The following is a 12,628-nucleotide window of genomic DNA, read 5'->3' as shown; positions in this document are numbered from 1 at the left end:
GTTGATGGAAATAATTAGTCGTCATAGAAATATTCCTAATTTGCATAAATCCAATATGGCCGCCACAACCTTCACTTTTCTTTGTATTTTCCCAATTAATAACTATTTTTATGCTACTTCTGACAGCAATAGAATTATTTATCAACTGTTCATTTCAGAGAAGCCCTACAATGACATACTAGAAGCCTCGTACAATCTAGAAATGTAAACAATGCCTAATTTGCATATATGTAAAAAGATTATGGTTACAAACTAGGTGCTGATAGAATGTTGCTACTAAAAATATTTGGCTAAACATGATATATGCGGGTTTTGGGCTATTTGCCTTGTTTTTGGTTCAGGCAATATTGATTAAAATATTTGTCGTCATAGAAATATTCCTTATTTGCATAAATCCAATATGGCCGCCACAACACTTCGTTTTTCTTTGTATGTCCCTAATTAATAACTATATAAGCTACTTCTGACTGCAATAGAATTAAATTTTCTTTGTGTATTTTAGAGAGATCCTAGAATGACATACTAAAAGTCCAATACAATCTAAGATTTAAACATTACCTTATTTGTATAGATATAAACGGAATATGGGAGCAATACATTCACTGATAACAGAAATATGCATATTGAATTGAGAAAAATGCGACATTATGATCAAGTAATGTATGCATTTATCTTAATTTTTGTCCAGGCAATATTTTTGAATACATTTTATCCCCAAGAAATATTCCTAATTTGCCTAAATCAAGTATGGCTGCCACTGCATTTCACTTAAAAATTATATTTAATCTATACAACAAGTAGTTTTTGTTTCCACTCTGTATTGAATGTATAGAATGACAAACAAAATGACTGTTAAGTGGGGAGACAGTGCATAATTTGAATAAATATAAAACTTAGAAAAGGGAACAAAATCGTTGCTGTTAATAGATTTCTTAAAAATATATTCAGCAAATTAATATTTAATTCAAGCAATTTCATTATTTAATGTACTTTTGTGTTTCTAGGCAATGCATAAAATCATTTAAGATTCCTCATTTTACATAACTGCAATGTGCCCTCCTACCACTTTACTTTTCCCTTTTTGACCTATAGTATAAATGACTATATATAATGTTAAAAAACAACGGAGATCATTAGAACTAAATTTTAGTAGGGTCATGGAAGTTACATATCTCAAGTTTAAAGGCCTGAGTTGGCACCAGATTTTCTCATCAGAAAATTTACCCGCATGATTACAATTTCAATGGAAAACAAAAGGCTCTTACACCTCAATCATTCTCTTACAGACTAGAACAAAGGCGATCCCAGGGATCGTGAAAAGCGCATTTAATGAAGTTGTGCATAAGACAGCTAATTTACCCAAATGCTAAATGGGTCATAGATGCTATACAAACCTGGTGCTGATAATCTATTTACGAAAGTGATTTAAGAGATAAGCTGACATTGTAATGACTATGTAACATCATTTTCTTGTTTTTAGTTCAGGGAATGTTTTCAAATATATCTTACAGCGATAAAAAAATCTTATTTGCATTTGTCCAATAAGTCAACCATGTCACTTCCTTTTTCTAATTGGAACATGAATTATTTCTTCACCTTAAATACTTAAAAGGTCCAAGAATGGTATATTCAAAGCCTAATACAATCTACATTGTGGAAAGGACTAATTTTAAAAGATTTTATAGGAAATGCCTACACTGTACTAAATGTAATAATTGAAACTTGAAAGGTTTTACAATATCGTAAAGAGAGATTGGAAGTTTTTACTAACATTGCTAAATATATTTTACCTAACTTTGAGCGATTCCTCATGTAAATCATATATGATGATCATTAAAATAATTTTCTTTAATTTTTCAAATTGACGTCAACTTATTTTAATAATTATGTTATCAGTAAAATGAGAACTTACATTAAGAGACTCTACTTGTTTAAGTTATTTAATAATTTAAATTCTTCCTATCGAAAGATGTCCATTTATAACTTGAATGAACATTTTGCTCAGTACAAAGAAATTGACATGGTTATTTATTTTCTGTGTATTTTAACTCATTTAATGATTATATACTAATAGGGCCTACAGAATGAAAAGCCCTGTAAAAATAAACAATGATTGATTCGTATAGTTCGTTTCAATTATCTAGAGAATTTGCATAATGTCAATAACATTTGGGACTTAGGGATGGACCATTAGACCTTGGGAGGGGGGGTGGTCACAATGAAATTGTGAAAATTTTTTTTTTACTATTGTAAATTTCTGAAATTTTTTTTTTCCAATTGAGATTAGCTGTGCAATTTTTTTTTTCAGAGTAAATTTTCAGATTTATAATTTTTTTTAGTTCGTCGCTGTCTGAAGATAAAGAGGGCAAAGATGTGGTGCCAAGCACCACAAGCGGCCACGAAGTGGTCATGGGGGGGGGGGAGGTCAGGAGATGGGTGTCCCCCTCCTGCCATTGAGCTTTTGAAAAACAGATATTAAAATGGTGTTATTTGGTGGCACTTGGGGAGTATTTTGGCGGGGGGAGGTCAGGAGGGGGTGTCCCCTCCTGCCGTTGGAGCTTTTGAAAAATAGAGATTAAAATGGTGTTATTTGGTGGCACTTGGGGAGTATTTTTGCGGGGGGTGGTCAGGAGGGGGTTCCACCTCCTGCTGTTGGAGCTTTTGAAAAATGGAGATTAAATGGTGTTATTTGGTGGCACTTGGGGAGTATTTGGCGGGGGGAGGTCAGGAGGGGGGTGTCCCCCCTCCTGCTGTTGGAGCTTTTGAAAAATAGAGATAAAAATGGTGTTATTTGGTGGCACTTTGGGAGCATTTTTTCGGATAACACATCTTCCTCTGAAACATGGTCTTCTTGCTCCTCAGTAGCTTCCTATAAGTTTTGAAAATTGACTATTTTGGTTTCCTGGCTTCCCTTTCTACTGCGTGGTGAAATGCCTACATTCACCCCACCAAACATCATGCATATCTCATGATTTACAATTGATTTTGACAAGCTGAGAAGCTAAAATAAGCTAAATAATATAGTTAAATTTGCATATTTGTGTTTTTAGAGCAATTGATGGACTTTTTTGATCAAAACATCTAATTCGCTGTAGCAGCATGTCCAAATTGATTGGATGTGTATAGATGTGTTGAAATTTCAATATTTGTCTTTTAGGGCAATTTATGCCATTCATGGTCAAAAAATCTGTATTCTCTGAAAGGGCTTGTCCAATTTCTTTGAAATTTGCTACACAAAAACGATTATTCATGCAGATTTATTCAGTATTTGCTATCGAGAAACTTTCAAAGTTCAACCCTTTTGTGTGTTTTGTGTTGGGATTTGTTGGATACATGGCATTCTACGTAGTGTATTGTTGAATGTTAAAACATGTGTTGCTGTTGTTTTTTGAGGCTGTTTTTTGAGAAAAAAGAATTGAAAATGCCTTTTTAAAAGCAAAATAATACATGACTTGATATGTTTTTTTATTACTATTGACGTGTTTCTACTTTTTCACCCATTCTTGCATTCATCATTGCAATAAAATGCTGTGAAAAAAAATGAAACTGATGTAGCCTGCATCTGTTTACCTTGATCTTAAAAGGCAAATACAACTTTCTGTCTTGACAACCATACCATAGTTTCAATGTTTTACTAGTGTACCTGCTTGGTTTGTACGCAGGAAACAAGTAAAAACAGTCTCTATAATTTCATAATTTTCAAGTGATCAGAATACAAAAGTCCTGAAAAGCTAAGATAATCACAACTTCAAGTATAAGGGATACAGTCACTCTAAATGTATAAATTACAATTAAAAATGTGCCTGGAGGATGTACTAAAAAATACAGAAAGTTGCTTTCTGTCGGTAAAATCTAAAAAAAATTCAAAATTTTAAAGACTTTTGCAGATTTTTTTTTTACGCCTTGTCTTCTGATTTATTTTTTTTTTATTTGCAAACTAGTTGAAGATTTTTTTTTTCCTAACTTTTTGCTCTGAAATTTTTTTTTTCTGTTTTTGACCACCCCCTCCCAAGATCTAATGGTCCGTCCCTTACTGGAAGATTTGGATTTTCTTAATGCATACCAAAATGCTTGGCCAAATAACCAACACTTTGTACAAGGGAGGCTGAAGAAAATTTGCATTTCAGCTCTATTTTTTTGTTTTCACCCTTACCCGTAATACTAATATAGATTAAGTGTGGATAAAATGTAATTAAAGACCAGGTTGTGTGGTCACTGGTAAATCAGATATACTTTTGACTGTGTGCAACTTGCCTGTTCATGCCACATACAGAAATTTATGATAATAATGATAAATAAATTATAATGATCATGATGATATAGAGGTACAATTGTTATACTATACTGCCAATTATCATGAAATATGGATTAGGAAAGCTGTTCCTTTATCAGCTGAAAGACATTACAATCGTCAAAGGACAGTGCATTTCTCAAAATTTTGAAATTTCTTGAAGACAACAATTGAAAATTAATATAAAGTAATATAGTGGACTGAAGAGAGAGATTTCCTGTTAAATCTTACCGTACACAGCCATAGCATTTGAGGAAAAACTGAAAAAATCTGACTGAATCATGATAATCTAAATCACTGGTAAAAGCAAATCTAGATACTTTTCATAATGTTACATGGTCTAGCTGCTCTTTCAAATTTTCATGACCGTGAAACAAGAAAACCAAGATGTGAAGGGATTTGCATCACAGAAGCTGCCGTTAACGAGTTTGTCAATTAGGATACCAAATTTTGACATCAAATTATCATAAAATTGGTTATCCTGTATTTTGAACCTTATGGAAGTCTCACCTCAGATTGGCCAGACTCTCAATTCCTTGAGTGATCGATCTTATTGGTAATAATACAAAAGTCTAATAATCTGCAAATGGGAAGTCCATCACATAGCAGCCCCATGAGTGATACTTGCACATCTAAGATCTGATATGATACGCAGTACAATTATATCATCCTATGCTTCACATCTTTTCATTGAGTAATCCTTCCCCATACTTATGGGTTCTACAATGAACTGCAGCAGCATGAATAACCCCGACAGAAAGCAAAATATAGACTTTCTGTTGTCAATGAAATGATTCTGGCTGTAAACAATGAACCACCTAGAGGAACATGTAAACAGAGAGGAAGAGGAAGAAATTTTGATATGATAATGACCATCATAATAATTGTCATCACCACTACCATCATGGTGATTCAAATGATGTTCGTATTTATGATAGTTTAATAATGAGAAGGATGATTCACAGGCACAACTGTTAAGTGTGGTGATCCATTTATTAGTAACTGAATATTTCCATCGTCATTGAAGATAATGACCAAAAGCATAAAATATTCCTTCAAAAATTTTACTGCAATTGAACATGTTGTAGGAGAAAATGACTTAAAATGACAATTGATGTCAAAAACTTGAGCACGTCCAATGATTTTTTATGAATAACCTTGTCGTCGTAAAGAAAGAAGAATATCCAAAGAAAGAATTCTGATTCCTTTTATTTAAACACTAACTCTCTGAAACTCTTCTCTTTATTCATTGCCTTTTTGAATAACCAGAAAATGTCAATGGAAGCTATTGTAGGCTTATTGTATACAGAAGACCGTTTGTGTCAATTATGCAAATTAGGCATTTTGTATTAAAATATGCAAATTATGCATACAAATTAGGTCAACCTCTTTTGTTTTAGGTAATTCTTGCAAAACCTGAACAATTCATAGAGAAAAAAATTGTTTAAATATGAACTTAAACATTCATTTTGTCTGAAATAGTGGAAAAACTGTTAATATATGCAAATTACTTAATTTGCATATTCTTTATTGTTCAAGACATTTAGAAAATAACTTATTGAACCTTACTAAATTGTGTTGCAATGAAAAAAGTCACTTGAATTCAGTTTACATGCCCAAAATGTTAGTATAGACAGTCATTTTAAAGGCAATATATAGCTAATTTGAATATATGCAAATTTAACCAATTTGCACCCCTTATATTTTTCTATACTTTTAATATGTCATTAGTGAGACCTTTCCAAAGGTCATGGTGAAGAAATAATTTCTGTTGCAATTAGTCCTAGGTTAAACCCTAAATTGACTGGACTATCCCTTATTTTACCTTTATGTTCTGATTCGACATTAGGACTGCCTTCATAAGTATAACGAGTTCATGCACTGGTGACACAAGCATTGTGCGTCTGTGTCGAGTTCGTGATGAGGGGCTAAATAATCGCGAATTCTCCCTAACATGATGCCATGAAGGCAAAAACCAACCATGGATATGTATTCAACATGCGATGTGTTTGTTCGAAAAAAGGCGCTAAATAGCTGAAAACAACATGTGTACTTTACTGTTTTCATTTGGGATCCGGTCGGTTACATCATGGTTTTATATAGTAGCACTTATCAAGAGAAACGGTGATTAAATGTACAGTTATAAGCTTACAATGTGCCAGGAAAAATAAACATTCCAGGGACACGCCCCTATACCTCGAATGACCACGAATTGGCCACGTTCACAGCTCCCTTGGAGTGGTGGATCTTACCAGCGCGCATGTGTCATTGGACTACAACTGCTAGTCGGCTGATGCCTCAACGTCTGAGTCTAGTATCTCTCCCGGACAGCAAACTCTAGCGTGCAGCCTTCAGCGGATAACACCTTGACCGGCCAACATGTCGATGCCAATTCTGCGACCGTCAGAGATTCTTTACCTTCAGAATTCGATCGTCACATCATTCAGGAACGGAGACGACCTTCTTGACACCTTCTCCGACTTGCTGAACGGATACTTAACTCCCGAAGACATCCGGGTGATCGCCGTCTTTCAGTGGAACGGCAAGTGGCATGTCTACAATGGCCACAGACGTCTGTTTCTCTACAAGGCTCTCGAAGAGTGCGGCGTTCTGGATACCATAAGAGTGTGGGAAGTTCGCGGAAGCAATATTAAGTGGAACACGGTCCATCGTCAGTACACCTCGAAGAACGGGGGGCATAGCATCCGAGTACGCGGTGATGCCACTTTTGAAGACCGACTCGAAGACATAGTGAGCGAATGGCAAAATAATACGGTCACCTGCCAATGTCCTTGTCACGGTGGGCTAGGTAGGTGGCAGTAATCGACATAAGGAATAGCAAAAAGTTTATATTGAAAATTAGGAATGCTTACTGTTATCGCATGGATGTACCAGGGCTCAAACAGTTTCGTATCAATGATTGCATGATAGGGCTCCCTTTACTGATGTACGGTCTCCCTCCACCCCCCCCCCCCCCCCACTCCCGCCAATGAACTTGACGAAGCTATCTCTATCGATGTTTTATAAAAGTATTAATTCTGGCTCAATATTGCCAATTGTTCTTAAATTCCACCATCTTGAATTCTTCACCTCAAAAGAGCAAAAATGCTCAGTAATTTGTTGTTGTTGTTGTTGTTGTTGTTGTTGTTGTTGTTATTGTTGTTGTTACGTCTTTAGTTCAAGTGCTGGTGCGATCGAAAAATGACAGGAAGGAATTTTAACCCTGGGCCATGTACTTAGCTTGGTGTACCTCAATAGTCACGGAAGCCCAATGATTAGGTTGTTCTCTCACTTACATTTTCGTATTTCACTGCAACGAGAACATTATGATTGACGCAACAATAATGGCAAAACATCATTATTAGATTGTATTAGCAAATAACGACATTACCTAATATGAACAAAGACGACCAGACCACTAAGTTCCCTAGGGTGAAAAGACTCGTAAAACCATTAAAGTATCGCGGATTTCATCGTAAAACTGTAAGGTTCCCGTCCTCTCCGGCTTTGCGTCACTGAACAAAATCGTGTGAATGAAAATATTGCTGCAAAACGAGACAGGACGCCACAATAACGACCATACAGCCAAATTCGTGTATTTCGGCGGATACGAGTCATTATTGACACGCCAACTGCATCAGAATTGTTACATAATACTACCATTTCACGAAGTCTTTGACCTGCAAAGTGTCAGTGTTTGACAAAAACAAGTTCCAGGTGATTGTCTCAGCATTCAGCCTTCGAGTAGACTCGTGGTTACAATCCGGTGATATGCAAATCCAGAATGAAAGGGAGGGAAATGATAGATTAGAATTTTTGTGATTACGGTTACTGAGATGTAAATCACCGGTTCACCGTCCAGTCACCAGAAAAAGCTTAGGATTGGACCAGTAGATTTCGAAGAGGGGGCGATGAGGATGCGTTTTTCTTTTGTTTTTTGGTTTTTTGTTGCGTTCCAATATCAGACAAACTACTTTCTTTGGATTTTGCACGGCATACATACTTTCAACTTGACACACTTCGGTCGACCATTTGAATATTTGTTTTCTAAAATTAAGAATGCTTATTCTAGATATTTCTTTCTTTTTTAGCTCACATTTGGTGTATGTATATATACCAAATAGAGCTTGTATGGTAGGCCCACAGCATATGTTAGTGTATGAGGATGTATGCCCGTCAACATGAAAAACTCCAAAACCGCAACACCTACCATTTTAGTATTTTGTGTACAGGTTAACCCAGGGGTGGAGATGTGAATTTGTCACAATAAACATGTCAGTGTCAAAAATATGCAAAAGAGGTAAACAGGGAAAATCCTGCAAATTGCTAAAACTCTGTAACCACAGGCCAGATTTGGTTGAAACTTTGTATGCAGGTTCCTTATTGTGACTTTAGTTAGATTTATTCAAATTGTGGTGAAATTTTCATATTTGTATTTTTGGGGCAATTTTCCCCCTTTTTGGTCGAAAATTCATTTTCTCCTCCCAAACCTCTTGCTGGATGGCTTTAACGCGATTTGAACTAATTTAGGATAATTGGATGGTGAAGTAAGGTCGTTTTAATCAGCGAATTTAAGCGCATCTGCTTTTCTTTTTAAATTACAGACTTGTTTTTATGAGTAATCTGTGATATTGCAACATTCAGCTATATGGCACAAAACACTTTTGAGAAATGTAAAAAAGATGAAGATCCAATTATCCCAAATTAGTTCCAATCCTGTTCTTTGAAACTTGATACTCTTGATCCTCGGATTGTCTTCTGTCGGATTTGTTAAATTGTGCAGAAATTTTCATATTTGTATTTTTGGGCAATTTTTTGCATTTTTTGGTCAAAAAATCATTTTCTCTGAAGTCGCTCGTCAAATTGCGGCTTTGGAACTTGGTATGTACTTTCCCAGGGGTAAACGTAGTTAAGTATAATCACTCTGGCCTGCCACCTTGAAGTAAATGTCATTGTCGTTGTGTTTCAATTTTGACCTTCCCCTTCAGTGATCTAACGGTCCATCCCTTTATTTGAATGTCGCCAGTACATAAATATTTCTTTATCAGTACCGTGTTAAATCGTTATCCTTGAAGAATTTTCGTAATTCAATGTAAAGAAGATGGAGGGGAAATTAATTCAAACCAAGGCAGCAAAGCATTTAAAGCACTTCTCACTCGTTATCCAAATACACCTTAAAATAACTATACAGTATTTTTAGTAATATATAGCGTATACAAAATCAATTATTAATTTGAAATTTTTTTTTGAATATTGATTCAGACATGCTCAAAATTGTAAATTAAAATCCAAAATGGCAACTAATTCACGCGTCAAATGTACAGGAAAAATTATTCTACACTTTTCACTGTAACAAGGGATCAAAACATTAACTTTCCAATGGCACTACTGATTGTCTAAACAAGGCCTGGGGTATTTAAGAACTTTTCGGCCACTCGGACAAAAGGAAACAGGCAAAGAATTGTGATTGCTATGTAGTCAGAGTACATTCCCTGAGGTGAGCCGCTCATTATTTTCCATTGATCAAGTCACATTTATCTCACTCACCTTTTTCATTTCGTTTGTCTCTTTCAGTGTACGATTCGGATTCGGATTCAGAACATTATTATGACTACGATTTGTATTACTAGACGAGATCTCGCGAGAGAGAACTTTGTAAGACAACAGTACACTGCCATAAGTTACCAGTAAATCGGATATAGCCAACTTCAGTATAAAGATTTGTTTGCCCTGTCCTGATAAAGAAAGTGCAGTCCAGTCAACTCATAGGACAAAAACAAAACATTTTGAACTGAATTTCGCCCGACTGTTTACATCACATACTACTGATTGACCTTTGGGTGGCTTCCATGATCTTTTCAACAGACCATGAAATGTTGAAACTGACAGAGACGCAGTCAAACTCCAGGAGATGCCATCAAACTTCTCACATTCCCATGAAGACGTCGACCCAGTATCCATTGTTTTGACGGTATCATACCACAAGATGAATGTTTTGAAGTACATTGATGTATCACCTGTCATTATCAGCATATTTTCTTTCAAGATACTTTGATATTAGTTTTTTGCGAAGAAAACTCTGCTACGCCTCACTAACAGTAGCTATGGGGTCGGTAACATTTTGGTTATTAAAAAACTGTAACCGAAGACACAGTTGCTGGTACATTCAATACTTCACTCTACAGTTGTAAATTAGTCTAGAACCTCTCCGTTGTTTTGGTGTGTTAACTCAAAACTGACACACCAAAACTACGGAAAGGTTCTAGACAATTAGACTGCCCCACATCTACAGCGTTGCACAAAAGCATAAAATCTGTGGGAAAGCTCATTGAAGGAAAGTTAGTGTGGATATGGAACACAGTATAAGTATCAAATTCCAAATCGAACAGCTCTGGTTCTTGTTTTGGGTTAGCACAAAGGTGTATACAACAATACGAGCAAACAAGATCTCTCTCGAACCGTACTTTTCTATGTGCGTTTTTCACAAATCTAAGGGCTAACTGGACATGATTTCGGATGTTTGACGATACGATGAAGTCCACAAGATGAGATCACTCTGAGCATTGCATAACACTGCCTGCTACCCTAGTAAAATGTGCATTTTATTTCGTATTTGAATCTAGACACTGCCTTTCATTTAATGTATATCATTTTGTTCTTTAAGGAGATGTAACGTTTCCCGCTATCCTTATGCCACGTCACTCCTTATTGGCCAGCGACGACGTGGTTCTTTTAAAAAGGCGGGAGAGTGTACTGCCCTCCCCATGACCTCGGATATGGGATGTTAAGCGATACTATGATATCTACATGTCTTGATAAGATCACTTTAACGTTCTACTGTTTTGTATTTTACACAATAAATGAAAATGGCTATGACCAACCGCAACTCTATATTGTAACCTGTTTTTCTACGCAATCCCCTGACTTTTGCTGAAGACGTAATCAATTTATATACGGCATGATGTGCCTGTTCCCGTTTAACCAGTGAGATGATTAACTACACCGTTTCCAGACCTTGAAGTAAACCGTAATTCGCCTTCCTCAGATCAGTGATATGTTTTCATAGCTGCAGAAGTCATTGGCGATGACCGGAGGTTGAGCTAGGACCTCTACGCTATGTGTTGACAGATCGTTTCCATCCTGTTTTGACAGTCATTGGCTGGGAGCGGCTTTCTGATATGTTGTCGGAACTTCTGAATTACAAAGTGCATACTGGGTCATGCACCACAACACTCAGATTTGGAAAGATGGCCGCAGTGCAGTTAGACGTGGAGATGTAGACGTATTCAGAGAACTTGAGAAACAGCTTTGAATTTTTCGAACATCCAAAGAATTGCCGTTTTGTAATAAGGAGTTAAAGTGGTGCTTACAATAGACAACTTGGCGTGTCAGCTTCAGTTATCGAAAGCAATACGATCGCCACTTGTACCTCGACTCGTTGACCCTAAGAAAGATGATTATAACAATGCAAGGAGGCATTTACAAGCAACAACTAAGTCTCGCTTTCCAGATCTCGTCGATGGCTTCGCCAGTGCATCGAGGAAAAGCCGGGTGGTTAGGATTTGATGTGATTTTAATGCTTTACGGCACTGTGTGTCCAAATAACTAAAACAGAAAAAAGACAAGATCACTGTGGTGGGATAACACGAAAAGTTTAACTCACGTGGCACCTCAAAGCGTGATCCTTTCCTTCTTGTTACGGGCCGATAGAGTATTTATAGTCTAAGCAAAACATATAAACAGTTATGAAATATGGATATCATTAGTGAAATTGGATTGGTATTTGATCAGGGCTTGAGCTTTCTTTCCGCTTTGCAATACTTGAAGAATCACTAAACGCTTTTAACAGAGTTGAATTTTCTTTCTGCTCCGCAATACATAAAAGTCACTTAAAGCGCTGTCAATGTCGTAATATTGTCGTACCCGACCTTGAGTAGAATTTTACCTTTTTCAAGCAGATATTTACATCTGTACATATGTGGACATTATTTTCAATGTAAAATATGGCACACTCTCGCAAGGAGATTTCATGTTTGATCTCGAACTTCAATCTGAATTGTCAAGTAATATTGGAGTGAATGTGACGCACGAACATTGAGTGGGCGGGGGCGCTATGCCACTTCCTCACCATGATGAAAATGACCTACATATAGTGACAATGACCTACCATGGCCCCATATTAAGGAAGAAGAGCACTTCGTGGTGCCTGACGCCATTATGTACAGAATGTATTAATGCGCAGTGAAAGACTGCACTATAGAGTAGCTTTCTCTTTTACCATGGTATCAACCGTGTTTCTCTACAATTCAAATAATTTTTCGCGTCTTTTTGGAAAAG

At 36.3% G+C, this 12,628-nt stretch overlaps 1 protein-coding gene across 1 annotated transcript; it reads left to right on the top strand.

Moving 5' to 3' along the window:
- The first annotated feature begins 6,294 nt into the window (after positions 1 to 6,294).
- LOC139115297 (uncharacterized) lies at positions 6,295 to 11,182 on the top strand. The gene is made up of 2 exons (XM_070677310.1): positions 6,295 to 7,100; positions 9,866 to 11,182. Exons 1-2 carry the CDS (start codon positions 6,671 to 6,673, stop codon positions 9,919 to 9,921), a joined length of 486 nt encoding a protein of 161 aa, XP_070533411.1. The 5' UTR covers positions 6,295 to 6,670; the 3' UTR covers positions 9,922 to 11,182.
- The last annotated feature ends 1,446 nt before the right edge of the window (positions 11,183 to 12,628 follow it).

Source organism: Ptychodera flava, chromosome 17 (genome assembly GCF_041260155.1).
Source record: "Ptychodera flava strain L36383 chromosome 17, AS_Pfla_20210202, whole genome shotgun sequence".
NCBI classification, from domain to species: domain Eukaryota; kingdom Metazoa; phylum Hemichordata; class Enteropneusta; family Ptychoderidae; genus Ptychodera; species Ptychodera flava.
Note: the sequence above shows the minus strand (reverse complement) of the source record. Positions and strands in the feature narration are given on the sequence as shown.

Coding starts and splice junctions, on each gene's coding strand:
- LOC139115297 (XM_070677310.1), top strand. CDS start 6,671: ATGTCGATGCCAATTCTGCGACCGTCAGAGATTCTTTACCTTCAGAAT. Junction 7,101..9,865: donor TCCTTGTCACGGTGGGCTAG/GTAGGTGGCAGT, acceptor TGTCTCTTTCAG/TGTACGATTCGGATTCGGAT.